This window comes from Choloepus didactylus, chromosome 19 (assembly GCF_015220235.1).
Source record: "Choloepus didactylus isolate mChoDid1 chromosome 19, mChoDid1.pri, whole genome shotgun sequence".
Taxonomy (NCBI): Eukaryota; Metazoa; Chordata; class Mammalia; order Pilosa; family Megalonychidae; genus Choloepus; species Choloepus didactylus.
The window spans coordinates 40,960,111-40,980,801 of record NC_051325.1 but is presented as its reverse complement, the minus strand read 5'-3'; the positions used below and the strand labels follow the sequence as shown (position 1 = coordinate 40,980,801).

The 20,691-nt window shown below is 37.0% G+C and overlaps 1 protein-coding gene, 1 non-coding gene and 1 pseudogene across 3 annotated transcripts in view; all 3 read left to right on the top strand.

The window, feature by feature from the left end:
• MROH8 (maestro heat like repeat family member 8) overlaps nucleotides 1-20,691 on the top strand; it is a 116,454-nt gene that overhangs the window by 94,851 nt on the left and 912 nt on the right. Inside the window, exons 7-14 of one of the 2 annotated variants that reach the window (XR_005213043.1) lie at nucleotides 3,117-3,252; nucleotides 4,299-4,417; nucleotides 5,485-5,637; nucleotides 7,140-7,300; nucleotides 15,826-15,961; nucleotides 18,185-18,375; nucleotides 19,337-19,474; nucleotides 20,220-20,360. Coding sequence is in view for 1 of the 2 variants with exons in the window: in XM_037811393.1 (XP_037667321.1) it covers nucleotides 3,117-3,252; nucleotides 4,299-4,417; nucleotides 5,485-5,637; nucleotides 7,140-7,300; nucleotides 15,826-15,961; nucleotides 18,185-18,375; nucleotides 19,337-19,474; nucleotides 20,220-20,277 (1,092 nt within the window). In the remaining variant the exon portion in view is untranslated. Of the gene's footprint in view, nucleotides 1-3,116; nucleotides 3,253-4,298; nucleotides 4,418-5,484; nucleotides 5,638-7,139; nucleotides 7,301-15,825; nucleotides 15,962-18,184; nucleotides 18,376-19,336; nucleotides 19,475-20,219; nucleotides 20,462-20,691 lie in introns of those variants that run through there. The other variant, XM_037811393.1, reaches the window with a different exon arrangement.
• LOC119515950 lies at nucleotides 12,207-13,475 on the top strand (annotated as a pseudogene).
• On the top strand, nucleotides 12,618-12,724 carry LOC119516219. The gene has a single exon (XR_005213232.1). It is a non-coding gene; the product is annotated as a U6 spliceosomal RNA (small nuclear RNA).

Below are 20,691 nucleotides of genomic sequence, written 5' to 3'. Positions count from 1 at the left end.
ATTCAGAAGTTGTAAGAAGAATTTTGTATGGTGCAGTCTTCTGGACTTTTTTGAGCAAGGTATATAGCTTTTCTTAAATCCAGTGACATCCACCCAATTTAAGTGTTATGTTCAATGATTTTGACAGATTTATATGCCCTGGGTCCCTAGCTTTTTTCATATTCTCAAAGGAACCTAAAAAGATAAAGAATAAAAAAGGAGAATGTTAAAGAACCAGTTAGAGGTCAGACTAGGAACGTAATTCTCTAGCAGGTTTTTTTTTAATTGTAATAAAGTTTGAGACTTTTAAAATATCATGAATGTATTATGTACTTATTATAGAAAATTTGAAAAATATTTTTAAAAAGTAGAAGGAAGCGAAATGATTAGCTTATTGTTTTCATCCAGACTTAGCCACCATTGATATTTTTATTTATTTCTTCCAAGTACTTTTTTGTACCTGAGTTTGTTAGGGTGGGGGCTCCTATTTTAGTTCCTTCCAATTTGTTCTCTACATGTTGCCAGAATTATCTTCTTAAAATACATGTCACTCTTTTGATCCAATAATTTCCTACTGTTCTTAGAAAACAAGACTTGTATAATCTAGCTCCTGCCTGCCTCTCTATACCGCCTGAATTACTACACACCACACTGGTCTCTTTTAAGTTCCTCACCATACAAAGCTCTTCCTTCTTCATGGCCTTTGCACTTGTTACTTCCTCACCTGGAATGACCTTCCCCAGCTCTTCACTTAGCTAGGCCCTCCTCAATTTTTAGTGTTCAGCTCAAATGTATCCACCTCAAAAAGGCCTTTGCGTACCACTACCCTTACTCTCTGTCTCATTACTCTTTTCTTCCTAGAGCCTCTTAGGATCAGAAATTATCTTGTTTATTTCTCTATTGATTTATTGTCTTGTTTCCCTCTGATAGGATGTGAATTCTGTCAGTGATTATGTTTGTTATTGTTCACCACAGTATCCTCACTGACTAGCATAGACTCTGCCCCATAATAGATGCTCAATTAAATATTTATTGAACAAATATGTCAGCTCCCATACCTTCTCTGCTCAAAACCCTCCAAAGTCTTCCCATCTCACTCAGAATAAAATCCAAAATCGTTATAATATCCTCAAAGTTTCTACTCCATCTGTCCCCCTCCTCATCTCCCTCCTATTTCTTTCCCCCTGGTTTACTTTGCTCCAGCCAACCTAACATACTTGTTGTTCCTCAAAGATACCAAACATAATGGCTAGAGGGAAATACCTGAAGTATCAAACTGTAACCCAGTGTCCTTGATTCTTGAAGTTGATTGTATAGCTATGTAGCTTGCACAGTGTGACTGTGTGATTGTGAAAACCTTGTGACTCACACTCCTTTTATCCAGTTTATGAACAGATGAGTGAAAAATGGGGACAAAAATTAGATGCAGAATAGTGTGGGATGGAGGGGATGGAATATTTGGAGTGTTCTTTTTTGCTTTTATTTTTATTTTGGAGTGAGGAAAAGGTTCAAAAATTGATTCTGGTGATGAATGCACAACTGTATGATGGTGCTGTGAATAATTGATTGTACACTGTGGATGACTCTAGGGTGTGTGAATACATCTCAATAACACTGTATTTTAAAAAAAGTAAATGAACAATGGGGAAGAGGGAAATGGGATCTTTTGAATGTTCTTTTTTATTTTAATTTTAATTTTATTTTTTGAAGTAATGAAAATGTTCAAAGATTGATTGTGGTGATGAATACACAACTATATGATGATACTGTGAACAACTGATTATATACTTTGGAGGACAGTATGTTATGTGAATAGATCTCAGTAAAATTGCATTTAAAAAAAGCTGCCTGTAAAAAAAAAAGAAAAAAAGATACCAAACACATGCTCCTTTCTCTTTGCACTTGCTGTTCTCTCCGCCTGGAATACTCTTCTCCCAGTTATCTTCATGGCTCAATTCTTCATTTCAGTGTTAGCAAGGTCTCCCCTGACCATTCTGAAATAACAATTCCTATTACTCTCTATCCCCTTCTCCTTCATTTTTCTTCATCATAGCCTTTATCACCATTTGATATATAGTTTACTTATTTTGTTTATTTTCTGTTTCTCCCAACTTGAATATCAATTCTATGAACAGGGATATTATCTCTTTTGTTGATTGCTGATATCCCCAGTGCCCATCTTAGTTCTTGACTCATAATTGACACTCAGTATTTGTTGATTGAAAAAACAAAGGTTGAATCAATGAGTTAAACATCATTAACTTTATGTAAGCTTTATGTAAGTGTTGCTGTGTTTATCATAAACAGTCTTTTAGGCTTTTGTTCACAATTTTTCAATGTCGTTTTCCTGAAGAGCCACAGAAGAAATTTATTTCTGCCTCAGTCCTAGGAAGAGCTGTGCATCCCCCACATAGCTGTTTGCTTCTTTATAGACAATGTGAAGCATGTTTTACAGCATATTGTGTGTACCTCTACCTTAGGCATGAGGAAGTTCAGAGCCTAGGTCTGAGGCCCACCTCGAACAGGTGATTATATATTCTGTATGCTAACTATATTCTTATCTTCATTTGTCTTTCCTGCCTTCATTTTCTTACTTTCCTATTTTCTTCACCATTTATTTTAAATTGTATTTATTTTCTGGTGTGGTTTTTGTCAGCCATCTTACTTTTTAAAAAATAAGGCAATATATCAGTAAATAAACTTTTTTTTTAATAGTACTAAATTCTGTACCTCAACTTTGCATCCACCTTTTTCACTTAGCAGAATAACACACCTTTCTTATTGTAAATTTCTCAGACACTTGATTTCTAATCATTGTATTCATGGAATGTCTGTACCATAGTTCCCTTTACTACTACTGGACAATTATTTTCAGTATTTGTACATCTTTATGGACAAAATTTTTTCATTTTTCATGTTTTGCACTTAGGTTAGAATTTGCCTATTTAATACCACCTGCTAGATATATTGTATCTACATGGTAATTATTAACCCTGCCGGAAGAGATCCAGTGACTGAATGTGACTCTTGAACTTCTCTTGAGTTGGTGGAAGTGGGATTACTTCCCAACAACTCAAATCTAACAAACTAAATATACCTGTATTCTGATGGCATTTTTCTTTTTCCTTCCTAATTAGCTTCCTCTCCGATTCCAAAGACTTGGACACCTGGTGGCTTTGATGGCGCTGCTGTGTGGGGACCCACTGAAAGAGGTGGCCGAGGAGGCTGCAGAGGGCATGCACTACCTGCTGCACATCACCCTGAGGCTGAAGTGTAAGGCACTACAAAAGGCAGAGAGGCCCTGAGTACCAGAACCCGCCTTCCGTGTGCCCTCACTCCCCGTATTCTAGAAAGACTTTTCAAAGTAGTTCATAAAGAGAAGGGGCAGAGGTGAAGCAACACTGGCTCAATAATCGGGTCTGATCCAGTAACACTGGGTGAGACCCGTGTCAGCCATTTGCATGGCTGTGGAGTGGGAGTGTCTGATCATGTTGTCCTGTGGACCTCTTGAAATAATTAGTTTGGTCAGAAATGGGGGAAGTTCTTGCCCTCATTTGGGCTTTCGTTCATCTATTTATCCCATAAGGTTTATTGAGTACTTACTCAAGAGCCAACAGTAACCAGAACACAAGTGGTTCAAATCCTTATATTATAGACGGTCCAGTGGGAAAATCAGACAATCTAAAAGAATTAGCTATGTTGTTGTAATTAAAGATAACTTCATGAAGGAAAGATACAGGGGCCATGGGTGAGAATCAGATCTAGTTTTGGGGTTCAGGAAAGGCCTCTCTGAAAATAGAACGAAGACCAATTGCCAGGTTAAGAGGTAAAAAGAGCAGATTAGGCAGAGGGAACATGAGTGTAGTGGGTTGAATAGTGGCCCCCCAATTCTTGTCTCTCCAGACCTCAGAATGTGACCTGATTTGGAAAAAGGTTTTTAGATTTAATTACGTTAAGATGAGGTCATAAATCCAGTGACTGGTGCTTCATAAGAAGAGGCAAGGACACACAGAGAGACACAGAGAAGAAGGCCATGTGAAGACAGAGATAGGAGGGATGCGGCTACAAGCCGAGGAATGCCGAGGGTTGCTCGGAGCCTCCAGGGACAGGAAGAGGCCAGGAAGGGTTCTTCCCTAGAGCCTTCAGAGCGTGGCCTACCAACACCTTGCCTTCAGGCTTCCCCAGGCATATTTGTTCAAGTGAAAAAGACATAAAAAGAAATCCTGGGATCTGCTTCAACCTGGAGATCAACTAGATTGGTAAAATCAAGAAGAAAGAAATAAGCCAGAAAGTACTAATATTTTATATTTTCTTTTCAGATATCACTCATGACAAGAAAAATCGGCAAAGCTTGCGGAGAGCAATGAAAAAATGTCAAGAACTGCTAGAGCCCTACAGTATTAAATGGTTTTACAGTTGTCCCTTCAAAATTGCCCAGGTAATTGGAAAGGCCAAAATTATAAAGGCTGACAGCTTCAAATGTTGGGGGGGATGGAGAGCAACCAGAACTATCACACATTTGTTCATGAGAATGTAAAATAGTAAAATCACTTTGGAAAAAGTTCTGGTAACTTATTTTAAGACTAAACCTGCAAGATTGCCCAGGGAATTTGCTCTGTGAGCATTCCATGGTTTGGAGAGAAGGCACCATTTTTGTGACTTATTCACTATTTCTCTGCTGTTTAGTGGTTTAGGTCAACCTGCCAAGGAGCTAATATCACTGTTTGGATTTCTCTTCAGATTAGGTCTGTTCCCAGTGATTGCTGTCCTATCCCTAATCAGCCTTTTGCAAAAAAGGAGCTTCAAGAGGGTGTAGTTGATCCAACAAGCCATACATTATTTAATTAATGAATAACTATTTATTCATTATTCAACAAATATTTATTAAGCACTTATGAGGTACCAGGCACTATCTTAGGGGATAGGAGAAAAAAGAAAACCTACAGATCTTACTCATGTAGGGTCAATGATATCAGGTAATTTAATCTCTTTTGCCTCAGTTTTCTCATTTATACAATGGGGATCTGTAAAAATTGGGCATTTGTTGTAAGATATTGCATGTAAAACACTTTGCTAGTGCCTGTCACATGGTGAGTGCCCAGTAAATTATACTTATTCTTATAATCGTGTGAAGGACTTTGTACAGTGCCAGGTACAATGAGAAGCAGAATGGCACATTCTTTTAATATGTTGACTCCAGACTAGATATTTTAGCTATTCCTGGGCCCTGTCAGTCTTTCTTTTAGTCCTACTCCTATGAAAGTGTGACTCTTTCTGAGGGTCTCGGTAATACAGTATTTTTCTAAAACTCAGAGCTGTAAAAGGCCAAGCACAGACTCTGTCAGTGGACATTTGGGTTGCTTCCAGTTTTTTGTTTTATAAACAGGACTGAAGTAAACAACCTTGTATAGATTTTTATTCTCTGTTAACTAAGAAGCTATTCTTTGTTCAAGGCTTTCTATCCTACCATGTTCTTGGAAGTTCATTTCCCCTAAATCATTTCAGGTCTTTGAAGTTTTTCTCAATTCAAATGAACTCTGTCAGTTTGTTATGACTACACTGGATGCCCTGAAAAGTCTAAAACATCCCAGCACTCAGCAATCAGCAGGAGAATTGCTGATAACACTGGTGAAAAATGCAGAGTCACGATTTGAGAAGGTAAAAGCTCAGTGACCATTTCCTGGATTTGAAATACCAGTAAGCCCTCTCCACTCCTGCTGAGGTCTCTTCTGCTGCTCCTATTCAGCTAAGAACAATTACTGAAGGAGATAAAGTCAGAGTCTCAGTTCATTTAGTCACTTACATTCATCCATTCATCAAGCATATACTAAACCACCCAGGATGCAACTAGGGAGGGAGATTAAAAAAATCTAAGGTGCAGTTCATATTTTCCAAAAGCAGAGTATAAATCTTCTGGGAAAGATAATAAACAGATACAAAAATTAGATTCAGATGAATTTCAAATGTCAAGTTAAAAATAAATCAAGCTGTAAGTGGCTCTAGAAGTAGGCAGACTTAATAAGTTTAAAATCAAGAGAATTTATCTAAATATATCTAAAATTGGTACATCCAGGGTGCTGCCAAATTTGAAAACCACTAATCTGCATTTTGTTTATTCCTATGATCCTATACTTATTTATGTTAATTCCAGTATATTACCATGCTAATTTTATCTTTTTTTTTACCATGCATTATTCATAATGATTTCAACAAATATCTAAGAAATATTTATTTAGTATCTACTATGGGCCAGACACTGTCCTAGGTACTAAGGATACAACAGTGAACAAAACTAACAGAACTCCTGCGTTTACGGAGCTCATACTCCAGTGGAGGAAGACAGAGAGTAAACAAACATGTCTGATAGTGACATGTGCCATGGAGAAAAATATAGCAGAGTAAGGGTACTGAGGGATGGCCATTTTACATTAGATTGTTGAGGACTGCCTGTCAGAGAAGCTAACATTTCCTGACCTTTCCCTGAAGTCATAACTTTGAGAGCAGGAAGAGTAGTACAAAGCCCAGTGATTCCTGTTCATTTGACCTGAATATAATGGACATCCCTGGGAGCAGGATGAGTAAGGGCTCCTCTGCCATTCTGAGTCACAGTGGACAAAACCCCAACTTGCTTGCAACACTTTATTTGTCTTATTGCAAGATCAATACATAATCATTGAGGAAAATTATTAAAAATATATATAAGCAAAAAAATTCCATCCCTTAAAGACACATTTAATATTTATGTATATATATCCTTTCAAAGCTTTTAATATACATGTACGTACATACAGATATACTTAATTAGGTTTTTAAAATAATAAACTGCTTATGTTTAGAGCAGTTATAGATTATAGAAAAGTTGCACAGGAAGTACAGCATTCCCATATACCCCTCCCCCACACCCATAATTTCCCATATTGTTAATGTGATAGTGTATACAATTGTTACAATTGATCCAATATTGATACATTTTTAGTAACCAAAGTCCATAGTTTGTATTGGGGTTCACTCTGTGAAAGTAGTTTTGATAATAACTTCCTTAAATAAACATTTTGTTTTAAAAGTCACCCACTAGGACCTTTTAGAAATGGCCTCCACATCCTCAATAACCATTATGTCCCACAAGATTAAGGTCTTAATAATTTCTTTTTCCTCTTCAGGTGCCAGAAATTATGGGAGTTATCTGTGCCCGGCTATCTGTAATCAGCCAGCCTAGTGTGCGCCAACAAATCATAAACACTGTGAGCTTGTTTATCTCCAGGCCCAGATACACAGATATAGTGCTCAGCCACCTTCTGTGTCATCCAGTACCATATGACAGGTAACAGAATCCTGTATAGCCTCTGGATTAAATTGGGGTATGTGACACAGTTCTGAGTATTGTGGAGCATGGTTGCCCTCAAAAACCCATTGATATTCTTGTAAAGAGATAAGATATAAACAAATGCGTACAATGTAAATCAGAATACAATACAAAAACATAAGGAAATAATCAAACAAATCCAAAGAGAATGAACAACATTCTATAAGAAACTGTCTTTTCTATAAGAAGACAGTACTTTTAAAAAATATTAATGCCACAAAAGAAAAAATGGTGGTGGGAGGTATTTTTTTAGATTAAAAGACATTAAAGAGACATAACCAAATGCAATATGAGACCTGGTTGGATCTTGGCTCAAAAGCAAAAATCTGTAAAAGAAAATCTGGAGAAATTTTAAATACAGACTTTATTTTAGATTATTAAGTAAATGTTGATTTTCTTAGTTGTGGAATGAATTATGGTTGTACAGAAGCATGTCCTTATTCCTAGAACATGGATATTTAGGAGTGAACTGTCATGATGTCTGCAACTGATTTGCAAATGATTTAACCAACTATATATCAAACAAAATTCTCAAATTCTTCCAAAAAATTGAAGAGGAGAGTTCATTTGCTAACTCATTCTATGAGGCCAACATCACCCCAACACCAAAGCCAGATAAAGATACCACAAGAAAAGAAAATTACAGACCAATATCCTATATTGATATAGATGCAAAAATTTTCAACAAAATGCTAGCAAGCTAAATCCAATAGCACATTAAAAGAATTATACACCATGACCAACTGAGTTTTATCCCAGGTATGCAAAGATGGTTCAACCTAAGAAAATCAATTCATGTAATAACATTAATAGAATGAAGGGAAAAAAACCACATGTCACTCAACTGACATAAAAAGGCATTTGACAAAATTTAGCACTCCCTCTTGATGAAAACACTTAGAAAACAAGGCATAGAAAGAAACTTCCTCAACATGATAAAGGGCATATAGATGAAAAACTGACAGCTAACATCATACTTAATGCCAAAAGGCTGAAAGCTTTCCCTCCAAGATGAGGAAAAAGACAAGGTGCCCACTGTTACCATTGTTATTCAACATTGTACTGGAAGTTCTAGCCAGAGCATTAAAGCAAGAGAAAAAAATAAAAGGCATCCAAATTAGAAGGGAAGAAGTAAAAGTTTCCCTAATTGCAGATGATATGATCCTAAATATAGAAAATCCTGAAAAATCCACAACAAAGCTACTAGAGGTAATAAACAAATTCAGCAAAGTAGTGGGGTACAAGATCAACACGCGAAAATCACTAGTGTTTCTGTACAGCAGTAATGAACAATATGAAGAGGAAATCAAGAAAAAAATTCCATTTACAATAGCAACTTAAAGAATCAAATATCTAGTAATAAATTTAATAGGGGATGTAAAGGACTTTACATGTAAAACTACAAAACATTGCTCAAAGGAATCAAAGAAGTCCTAAATAAATGGAAACAACCCCTACGATGATGTGCCGGTTTGAATATATGTCCCCCCAAATGCCATTATCTTTGATGTAATCTTATGGGGCAGACATATTAGTGGGGATTAAGTTGGAACGTTTGGATTCAGTTGTTTCCATGGAAATGCGCCCTACCCAAATGTGGGTGATAACTCTGATTGGATAGTTTCCATGGCGGTGTGGCCCCACCCATTCAGCATGGGCCTTTATTAGTTTACTGGAGCACTGTATAAGCTCAGACAGAAGGAGCGGGCTTGCCACCCCCAAGAGGGCACTTGAAGAATGCACAGAAACTGAGAGAGTAGCTGCAGATGAGAGACACTTTGAAGATGGCCATTGAAAGCAGACTCTTGCTCCAGAGAATCTAAGAGAGGACAAACACCCCAAGAGCATCTGACAGTGCCATTTTTGAGGAACTTCAGCCTAGAGAGGAACATTCTGGGAGAAAGTCATTTTGAAACCAGAACTCTGGAGCAGACGCCAGCCACGTGCCTTCCCAGCTAACAGAGGTTTTCCAGACACCATTGGCTGTCCTCCAGTGAAGGTACCTGATTGTTGATGACTTACCTTGGACACTTTATGGCCTTAAGACTGTAACTTTGTAACCAAATAAACCCCCCGTATAAAAGCCAATACATTTATGGTGTTTTGCATCCTGGCAGCATTAGCAAACTAGAACAAATGATGTATCATCTCACACCAATTAGAATGACTGCCGTTAAACAAACAGGAAATAGTGCTGGAGAGGATGTGAAGAAATTGGAACTCTTACTTATTGCTGGTGGGACTGTATAATGGTGCAGCCACTCTGGAGGATAGTCTAGCAGTTCCTTAGAAAACTAGATGTTGAGTTACCCTACGATCCAGCAATTTCACTTCTCAGTATATACCCAGAAGATCTGAAAGCAGTGACATGAACAGATATTTGCACACCAATGTTCATAGCAGCATCGTTCAGAGTTGCCAAGAGATGGAAACAATCCAAATGTCCTTCAACAGATGAATGGATAAACAAAGTGTGTTGTATACACATGATGGAATCCTATGCGGCAGTAAGAAGGAATGAGGTCATGAAACATATGGCATCATGGATGAACCTTGAAGACATAATGCTGAGTGAAATAAGCCAGACACAAAAAAGAGAGATATTGTATGTTACCACTAATGTGAACTCTGTGAAAAATGTAAAATAAATATTTTATATTGTAGAATGTAGCAGACCTAGAGATAGACAGCAACTAGTGAGGGAGGAACAATAATCTAATAAGAACAGATAAGATATTGAGAGTAATCTTAATGATATGGGAATGCTCAGGAATGACTTTGGTTTATTAATTTTCTTGGGGTATGGCAGGAACATGTTGGAAGCATGTAGTTATTTTAGGTTATTTTTCTTATTCCTTTGTTTTGTTTTGTTTGAATTCTTTTGTTTTTGTTTTTTTTTAATTTTTGATAAATAAAGTAATTAAAAAAAAGGAAACATTCCAATAAATGTTCATGGATTGGAAGACTAAGTATTGTTAAGACATCAATTCTACCCAAAGTGATTTACAATAAAAATTGCAAATCCCAATAAAAATTTCAACAGCCTTCTTTGCATAAATGGAAGAGCCAATCATCAAATTTATATGGAAGGATAAGGAGCCCCAAATAACCTAAACTAACTTGGAAAAGAAGAATGAAGTTGGAGGACTCACACTTTCCAGTTTTAAAGTTTATTGAATTTAAATAAATTTAAATTATTAAATTCTGAATTGAAAGTTCAGAAATAAACCTTCATATTGTGGCCAATTGAATTTTGAGAAGGGTTTAAAGTCTACTCAATGGGGAAAGAATAGTCTTTTCGAGAAATGATGCTCAGAATACTATATCCATGTGCAAAAGAATGAAGGTGAACCCCTACCTCACACCAAAAACAAAAATCAACTCAAAATTGATCAGAGACCTAAGTATAAGAACAAAAGTTATAAAACTCCTAGAAGAAAACATAGGGAAGTGTCTTTAAGACCTTGTGTTAGGCAGTGGTTTCTTAGACTTTATACCAAAAGCACAAGCAACAAAAGAAAAACAGATAAATGGGGCCTCATCAAACTTTTAAACTTTTGTGCATCAAAAGTTTATCACGTATGATGCACCTGCGTATAAGTGACAATGGTGTCTACAAAGACACTTTACTATGGGAACTGTACTGGAAGATTTATGAAAGCATATGAAATTGCACCTAAAATTGTGTTATTAGTGACTGTAAGCAGCAATGCTAAATTTATTGTACTTGATGAATGAATGTACTTAATGTACTTAGTCTAGTCTCAGTTACCTTGGTTTCAATGTCTAATGTCTCTAGTTTTCATTTTTAAATGTACTTGTTATTTGTATTGATGGAGATATTCTTGAACTGCAAGCATTATTGTCATTATGTGATTTGTGTTTTTATTTTATATAATCGTCTAATGTGATATATTGATTTTTTGTAACTTAAGTGATATTTAGATAATTCTAATAACTGTATATTTGACAACCTATTAAAATGTTTTACATTGGAAAAAAAAATCTTCATCATGAAAGTAAAAAGACAACCTACAGAATGGGAGAAAATATTTGGAAGCCACATATCCTGAATATATAAAGAAATCCTACAAATCAACAACAAAAATACAAACACCCTGTTAAAAAATGGGCAAAGGATTTGAACGACATTTCTCCAGAGAAGATATACAAATGGCCAGAAAGCACATAAAAAGATGCTCAACATCATTAGCCTTGGGGAAATACAAATCAAATCCACAATGAGGTATCATTTCACACCCACTAGAACGGCTACTATTTTAAAATGGAAAATAAAGTGTTGGAGCAGATGTGGAGAAATAGGAACAGTTGTTCATTGTTGGTGGGAATGTAAAATGGTGCAGCCACTGTGGAAAACAGTTTGTTGGTTCCTAGAAAGTTAAGTGTAGAATTATCATGTGACCCAGCAATCCCACTTCTAAGTATATACACAAAAGAATTGAAAGCATGTTCTTTATTAGATATTTGCACACCAATGTTCATAGCGGCATTATTCAGTTTCCAAAAGATGGAAGCAACACAAGTGTCCATCAACAGAAGAATGGATAAACGAAATGTGATATTTTTAGGCAAAGGAATATTATTCGGCCATAAAAAGGAGTGAAGTTCTGATACATGTGGCAATGTGAATGAACCTTGTCAAGATCATATTGAATGAAATAAGCCAGACAGAAAAGGACAAATATTGTATGATCTCACTGATATTAAATAATTAAAATAAGTAAATTCTTAAGAGTTAGAAACTACAATCTATGTTACCAGGGGTTAGGGTGGGGGTAGGGAATGTGGAGTTAATGCTTTTTGGTACAGAATTTCTGTTTGGGGTGGTGAAAAAGTTTTGGTAATGGATGGTGATGACGGTAACACACCACCACTGAATTAAATATTTGAATATGTTTAAAAGGAGAAATTTTAAGTTGTATATTTGTTACTAGAATAAAAATTAAAAATTAAAACCATAGGACTGTACAATACATTGTTCCCTAATATAAGCTAAGGACCATAGTTAATTGTATAATTATAATAATACTCCTACATAAATTTTAACAAAGGTACCACACTAATGCAAAGTGGTAGTAATAGGAAAACTGGGTTGTGGGTGTGGGATGGGGTGGTATATAGGAATTCTGTATCTTTTGCATGATTTTTCTGTAAATGTACAACTTCTCTAATTTAAAAAAATGTGTAGAAAATGTTATATAAGGAACACTGCCTCAGAATCCCCTAAGGAGTGTGTTGAAAATTACGGGTTCTAGTGCTAGCTTTAACAGCATATATACTGAAATTGGAATGATACAGAAAAAATTAGCATAGCCCCTGCACCGGAATGGCACGCACATTCATGAAGCATTCCATATTTTTCCAGGCACAGAGAGAGGCATTTTGTATATATATATATATATATATATATATATATTTCATGTGAGGTCTTGTGAAGTCAGAATTATTTCTATTCTAGAGAAGAGTAAACTAAAGCTCAGAAGAGTCTTGGTTCTGATCTCTTCTGAACTCAGTATGGTTCCCAGGATGCTTGGAAAGAATGAGACACAGCTGGGCAGGCTCCTGTATGAGTACTGCCGGACTGGAGGCAATATGGCAGGGGGAGCTCAGAACATCATTCTAGTGCAAGAGGTGATGGCAGAGGACTGGGATGCTTTGCAGTCAGTGGACAGCTGTCCAGACGGATTGGCTCAGGTGGAGGAGCTGATGGATCTGGCTGTAAAAGAGAAATCAAACAGGAGCTAATTAACCAAGAAAAATCCATCATCAGTGAGAATGAGAAGAGCTTGCAGTTTGATGAAAAGTGTCTCTACATCATGCTTACTAAGTGGGAAGCAAACCACCTCATCTGTCCTGTGTGTACAAAGAACAACCTAAAAATAGCAAGCATTGTGGTCATATGACAATGTGGCCTCTACATCCTATATCCTTCTCCAGAGTTGCCATGGCAGAAGCTTCGTGCCTTTTTAGAAGATAGTATAAATGAGCTCAGTGCACATTGAGCCCACTCACCCGAGTTTTAGTCACTGAAGGAGCAGAAGAAAAGTCCAGTATTCTTATGAACTGTCTGGCATGTGATACTTGGGCTAACATCTTCTATAACCAGCCTTGATTCATATTGTTCCTGGGTTACAAACAGCTTATTTCATCTGAGAAGGAACCTTGTATATTCAAGCCTTTTATTTATAATTTATTTTGTATTAAGACATTTCAAATATCAAAAAATGCATGTTCTAAAGCCATTACCTAGAACTACTATATTGTCTGAACTCAGTTGGAAGTAGAACAAACCCAGCTCAAACCCAGGTTAAACTAGCAATCTATTTCTCAGATTGGCTTGTACAATGGTGGCAAAGATGGCTACCATCAGTTGAAAACTGCAGTAGAAAGGGAGTGTTTTTTCCTTTATCTCTGACAAAAGTTCTGGGCAAGACTCTGATTAGCCTAGCTTGCAGTTAGTTCCCACCAAAATAAACTACATGAACAAACAGGATTGTTAAGGACCTTGAAAGGTTGGTTTCCCAAAGGGGTGATGGGCAGACAAAAACCATGCTCTGTCTGCAGAGTCAGTATTCCTGGAGGTGAGACCAGTTCTATTATTTTTAACAAGCTCTCCAGATGATTTTTTTTCACAGTTTCATTTGAAAACCATTAATGTTTATAGCAGCATTATTCATAATAGCCAAAAGGTAGAAACAACCCAAAGGTCCACAAAATATGGTTTATCTATATAGTGGAATATTATTCAGCCATTAAAGAGGAATGAAATATTGATACAAGCTGTAACATAGATGAACCTTGAAAACATTATGTTAAGTTAAAGAAGCCTGTCACAGAAGTCTATATATTGTATGATTCTATTCATATGAAAGTCCATATTAAGAAAACCTATAGATACAGAAAGTAGATTAGTGGTAGCTTAGGACTGGGGTTGGGAGGGTGGGAGGATAAGAGAGTGATAGCTAAAGGGGTTTATTTTTGAGGTGATGAAAATGCTCTAAAATTGACTTTGGTAATGGTTGCACAACTGTGAATATACTTAAAACTATTGAGCTATAGACTTTAAATTGGTGACTTGCAAAGTATGTGAATTCTATCTCAAAGCTGTTCTTAAAAAACTGGAGTATTATTGGCCCATTGGCTGTGTGCTTTCCTAATTCAGATGTATTCACAGCACACTTACAAATGTGCAGCAGACCAAAAGCATTTTCTGAACACTTCTCTCATAATACATAGCTTCTCAAAACACTTCATTTACTCCCTCAAGAATTCAAAGATAAATGAAGTGCAAACAAATACAAATATTTAATTTCATCCCAGGGATGAATGTTCATTTTCTACCATCCAATTATTTTCCTAGCTATGAGCCTTTTCAGCACCCCACATTGTCTTCCTGGCCTTCCCCATAGGAGTCCTTAGGGCCTTCTTACTGTTTATCACAGGTCAAAATTACCAAAGTAAGGATTCTCTGTGCCTCTGGTTCTGTTTTTAGAGTGATTCTGATGTGGACAGTTGGAAGACTACACTTTGAAAAATACAGATGCTAGCATACAAAGATATTTAGACTGAGTCTGAAAATAAGAGAATGGATTTAAAGTGTGGGTAACCCCGTCTCCCCACCCCCATTCCTTGTACTCCTCCACAATTTTTATATAACGCTCAGTCCCTGCGTTTGAGTCAATTATAGAAAGAAGTTATTACATATTTTTCTTTAAGAAGAGATCTTTTCTAAAGAGAATCAAAGCTTCATTTCAGGGCCTGAACTGAGCCAAAATTTGATGACCACAGACTGGATTAAACAAATATTTCTTTGAATGCCTTCTGTGAGCCTGATATTATACAAGAACCTGAAGGATACATAGAAGGAAAACCAGTCATAACCTCTGCTTTCAGAGGGAAGAGGCAGATACTTATTCAGAGAACTGACAGTAGCACATGTAGAGATTGAGGCAACCTTCATAAATAAGGTAAATGTTATGCGGACTCTCAGGGGAGACATGGTGAATAAAGTATCAAATGCTGCCCAGAAGACATGACACTGGAGCTGGACACTGAAAGATTTTGATAGGCAAAGGAGAGTTTTGGAAAGGGCTTTCCAGTTTAAGGAAATGACATAAGCAAATATAAAGGGTTTTCAAAGTCCATGGTTGGTTTGGTGAGTGAATGATCTGGAGTAGCTAGAGCAGAGTATGCGATAGGCAAGTGGTGGGACTGAAAGGGGAAATTAGGGCCAATTAGTGAATGGCCTCGAAGTGCATATTGAGGCAATGGAAACTTGATTCTACAAAACTGTGGGAGTAACTGTTACGAAATCAGATACCGAATCTTTTGATACCCTGAAGAACTGAGCAGAGGAAAATCCCTTATAGATTGGGTTATAAACAGACTCGAGGAAGGTTCTGGTCATAGTGGGCATATACTAAGCCATTCTCCTGAACCCTCTTGCTTTTTGGGATTTTTAGGCATCTGGCTGAGTTGTGGAGAACTCTGGAGGTAGAGCTGCCCAGCACGACCTGGATTCTGTGGCGGCTCCTGAGGAAGCTGCAGAAGTGCCATAGTGTGCCCACCCAGGAGAAGATGGCCTATGTGGCTGTTGCTGTAAGCCCTTGGGCATTGCCCCTCCAACAGCAGCCCACCACGCTCCCTCCTGGGGTGACTGGCCCAAAACTCCACTCAACAGTGTTCCTTTTGGGCCCTCTGCCAATTTGCTTCTGTCATCCATATTTAAATCTACAGCATCTCTACCACAGGATTGACATGAGGAGGGCTGGGGAGAGCTTAGGAACTGCTATACTTTAATGTTCTAAACATTCTTCACCTCATCCTTTAAAAAATATGTATCATCATAGTTAAAGAGTAATACAAAAAAAATTTTTTAAATAGTACAGGAGAGTATAAAATAGAAAGCAAAGTTCCCTGTAGAGTGAGGCCTGCTAACTTTTTTGATCAAGAGCTAGATAGTAAAGATTTTAGGCTTTGTGAGGCCACATCTTCTTTGGATCTCTCTTTTTTTTTTTTTTTTTTTTACAATCCTTTAAAAACATAAAAGCCATTCTTAGTTCATGTTTGTACCATCTTCCTTGAGATGAAATTTTCAGGAGTGTTTTATATATATGTAAACTTTTTGTGTATGCTTTTGGTATTTTTTTTATTTCAATTTATTTTCTCCCCTACCAGTTTATGGTTCAACTTTCTCTGGTCTAAATTATCATACAGTTTTTTAGCTTCCAAAATTATTTCAAAATCTCTAATCTGTAACTGTCTTCTCTGCTATTCTGTCTGTTCTTCTGGGTTTTTGCCTATTTTTCATGCCTATTTTTAAATCCCTTTACTGTCATTTTGGAGCAGTTTTAAGAGTTATGGCAGGTAATGGTATATATTTAATCTGCCATGGCAGTCTATAAAATTTTATATATATTAATAATACTACATAAACTGTTTGGTGACCTGCTTTTTTTTTTCTGTTGACGGAATATGAACTACTTTCCATATCAATATACAAGACTCTCTGTTATTCTTTTCATAGCTGCATAGTAATTTATTTATTTTTAATTATCCTTTTTTTAAATAGGTAATACATGTTATAGAACCATTACTTAGTTAGCAAGTTTCCTTTCAGCAGTTTTCAAACTTTTGCCATTAAAACAATGCCATAGTAAACTTAACTATACATGTGTGTTGGGGGGCTTTTTGTCTTTTTTTTCCTTTTTTTTTTATTGTGAACTTTAACATATATACATAACAGTGATAACTTTCAATGTACAATTTCAAGAGTACTTAACAAATCTCAAAGAATGTCTTGGGTCACAGTTCCACAACTTTAGCCATTTCCATTATTGTAAAATATAACATGCATACAGGAAGATGTCATCTCTCGATGTACAGCTCAATAAGCAGTCATATAGGTAATACCATACATTGTTATGGGTTAAAGTTCCACAATTTCAGTTCTTTCCTTATTATGCAATATAAGGTACATATATGTTGTTATACATATTAAATCATTTTCTTAGGATAAAGTCCATAGCAGGGGAATTCCTAAGTCAAACGGTGAGCTTATTTCAAATTTTGATACATGTTCCCAGATTGTCCTCTAGAGCATTACCTTTCCATGCTGTGTATGAGAAGTTCCATCTACCCACATCGTAACCACACTGAACATTTCTGGTCTTTTCATTGTTGCCTATTAATTATAATTTTGTTATGGTGAAGGTGGATATTTGAGTATGTTTTTAATTGGCCATTTATATTTCTCTTTTGTGACTTGTCTGCTCATGTCCTGTATACCAGTGCTTCTCAAATTTAAGATGTACACAAACCACAATCACCTGGCTGGGGTTTCAGCCTCTCTAATTCTAACAGCTTCCGGGTGATGTCAGTGCTGCTGGTGTGAGGCCCACAATTTGAGTAGCAAGTCTTTGCATATTTTTTCCTACAATTGTGTAAGAACATTTTATATATTAAGAATATCACATTGATAGAAAAAATGCAAATATTTTCTAGGTTATTATTTGTCATTTAAGTTTGTGATTATTTTTACCATGGTATTCCATTTGTATATATTCAAATATGCTAACATTTTCCTTTATGACTTCTGGATTTCCGATCGCCCACCACTCTTTGGTAACTTGTAATGACATGACTATTCCACTCTTATTCTTTTTCCCCCTCACTTTAATGTGCCTATCCTGATTACCACTACTATTCTGCCTACCAGACAGTAAAACCAGAAAGCATATTCTAGCAGAAACAAAAGTAAAGCCCAAGTAAGGATTAGGACTAGCAAGTGTTCAGATCTGCCATATATCTTTTCCACCACAGGCAACAGATGCCCTTTATGAGGTGTTTGTGGGAAACAAGCTTCGAGCAGCAACATTCCAACTCTTTCCTCAGCTTCTCATGACACTGCTCATCCAGATTCACCACAGCATCGGCCTTACCATGTCTGATGTTGCCATCCCAAGTGGCCTGTACACAGAACAGGAAGTGTCTTCAGAAGTCACCCCTTTGTGGTACTGTCCATTGTGATTCCATTGAATATGACTAACCAAGGATAGCCAAGATGTGGTTCCAACCCTGAGGGAAACTTACAGTCTGCTATCCTCATGAAACATCAAGATGAAAAGCCTAGGGATCATTCTGGGCTCTCATAGGTGGTCTTTGGTTTTATTGGTACTGAGGCAAATTTGGCCCCCTGAGTCCAGACTCACTGTGAAATAATGTGTGATGTCATTGCAACCCTTTTCAAATCAAGTAGTCAGAGACAAGCAAAACATTCTCAAACCCACCCCCAAAACTGTACTGATCCACAGTGGAATGATTCCTTGGTTCTGCTCTATTGCATGGGGAGCTATTTTTAGTTCCCCACTATGGTCTTAGTAGAAATTTCTTAGTGTTGCTGTGGCACAATGATTTCCTGCAGAAGAAGTATTATAATGTGCAATATTTAAGAACACCAGAATAGGAGCCAGGAAACCTGAGTTCTAGTTCTTATTCATCCGTTTAACTGTGTGCTCTAGGAAAATCTTTCCTTATTTGCAAATGAGGAGGTCAGACTTGGTGATCTCCAAGGACCTGTCCAGCCTTAGGATTCTCTGATGCTATATCCAAGTTACCAGTCCAATAAGTAGCTATAAAAAGCAATGAGGGTAAATTTTATGGGGTATAAATTATATCTTAGTAAAATTAAAAAAAAAACAAACCAGTGATTTGGTTAGCATCCAAGATCATTTGTTTTATCACAGATATCTTTCCAAACTTCTGTGGAAACAAAATCTAGTTAGATTTCTTTATGCTGTGAATTTGTGTGACAGGCCTTTCAAGTCATTAGAACATTAAGAATCTTTTGGGAAATCAAGAAAGGAGAGAATTACCCTCAAGCAGTTGTATCAATCTCAGTGAGAGTGGGGTAGTCGGGTGCTAGTAAGATGGAGGGACCTATCTACTTACCCATGCTGTTTTTGTTCGTTTTAGCTTTGCCATACAGGCTACAAAGACTCTCCTTCTCAGAACTTTGTGTTGGCGAGAATTCAACATCATGGAAAAGTATAAAGGATGGACCCTTCTGCAAGGAAAAGATGGCCATCTTGAGGGAGTATCTCTCCTTGCCAAGTAAGGCTTCTTTGCCATGCATACACCCACTGCTCTAAATCAGCATTGTTTTATTTTTTTTTCTCTCCCTTTTAGTTATTGCAGCAACCAAGGTTGCATAACCCCCTCATAATAGAGTAGGCAAATACTCATAATGCCAGGCAGAAATTTCAGGGGTCCTAACCCTGCCATATCCTCTTGTTCACATGACACTGGGCAAAAAGTTCAGGGTTCCCTCTGGCCAGAGGAAAAAGCTCTCTGGATTGGAACGTTTCTGAGAGTCGTTCTGTTGGTGTTCTGTTTTGCAGTGCTTTGCTGGAAGGAAATCATCTCCTTGCACATAAGGTCATGTACTTGTTAGTCCCTCTACTTAACCGAGGGAATGATAAACATAAACTCACATCTGCAGGCTTTTTTGTGGAGGTAAGACTCATTCTTTAGAAGCTAGATTCAGGAAGCCTATAAAGCAGTATTACCTACCTTCTTAGACTAAATTCAATTTAGGGGCAGGCTTTGATCCATTTCAGGTATGGAATAGAAATATTTTCCAGCTATAAAGCCAATTTTGCAATTCTTCTTTCCACCCATTCATTCATTCAGCATTCCTTGCAGCATGCTTACAGTTTAAGCTTCTCCTTGTAGTATATGTGCTGTGTAGTAGAGATTTCAGAGGAAAATATACATGTTGGAATTGGAAGAAAGGGAGCCCCCCTCATGAAAAAGTGCTTAAATGTAACTTCTTTGGCTGATTTCTGGATTCTTTCAGCTTCTCCAGAGTCCAGTGGCTAGGAGACTCCCCAACATATATTCCGTTGCCCGGTTAAAAGACTGGCTACACCATGGGAATAATCTCTTCAGAGTTCTTGGCCTGCGAGGACTGTGCCATCTTCTGAGACACCAGGAGATGGTAGGAGAGACTCCTGAACAACTGATTCTTAAGTCACAAATAAACCATATCCCAAAAAAAAAACACCGTAGAAACTGATAACAGCTGTCTCTCCAGAGGAGGAAAATTGGATAGCCTGGGGATCAGATTGGGTAGGAAAAGATCTTTTTCACTGTACATCTTTTTATGCCATTTATGCCTAGGAAATGCCCATACAGACTATAAAAATTAATGAAATTAAAATAAATACATAAAAAGTCCAAGAAGCATGTATTCATAGTATTTGGAACTGGCAATTTGTGGAGGTACCCTCATTACCATCACAAACTCAGCAGCATTTTGTAGTCCCTTT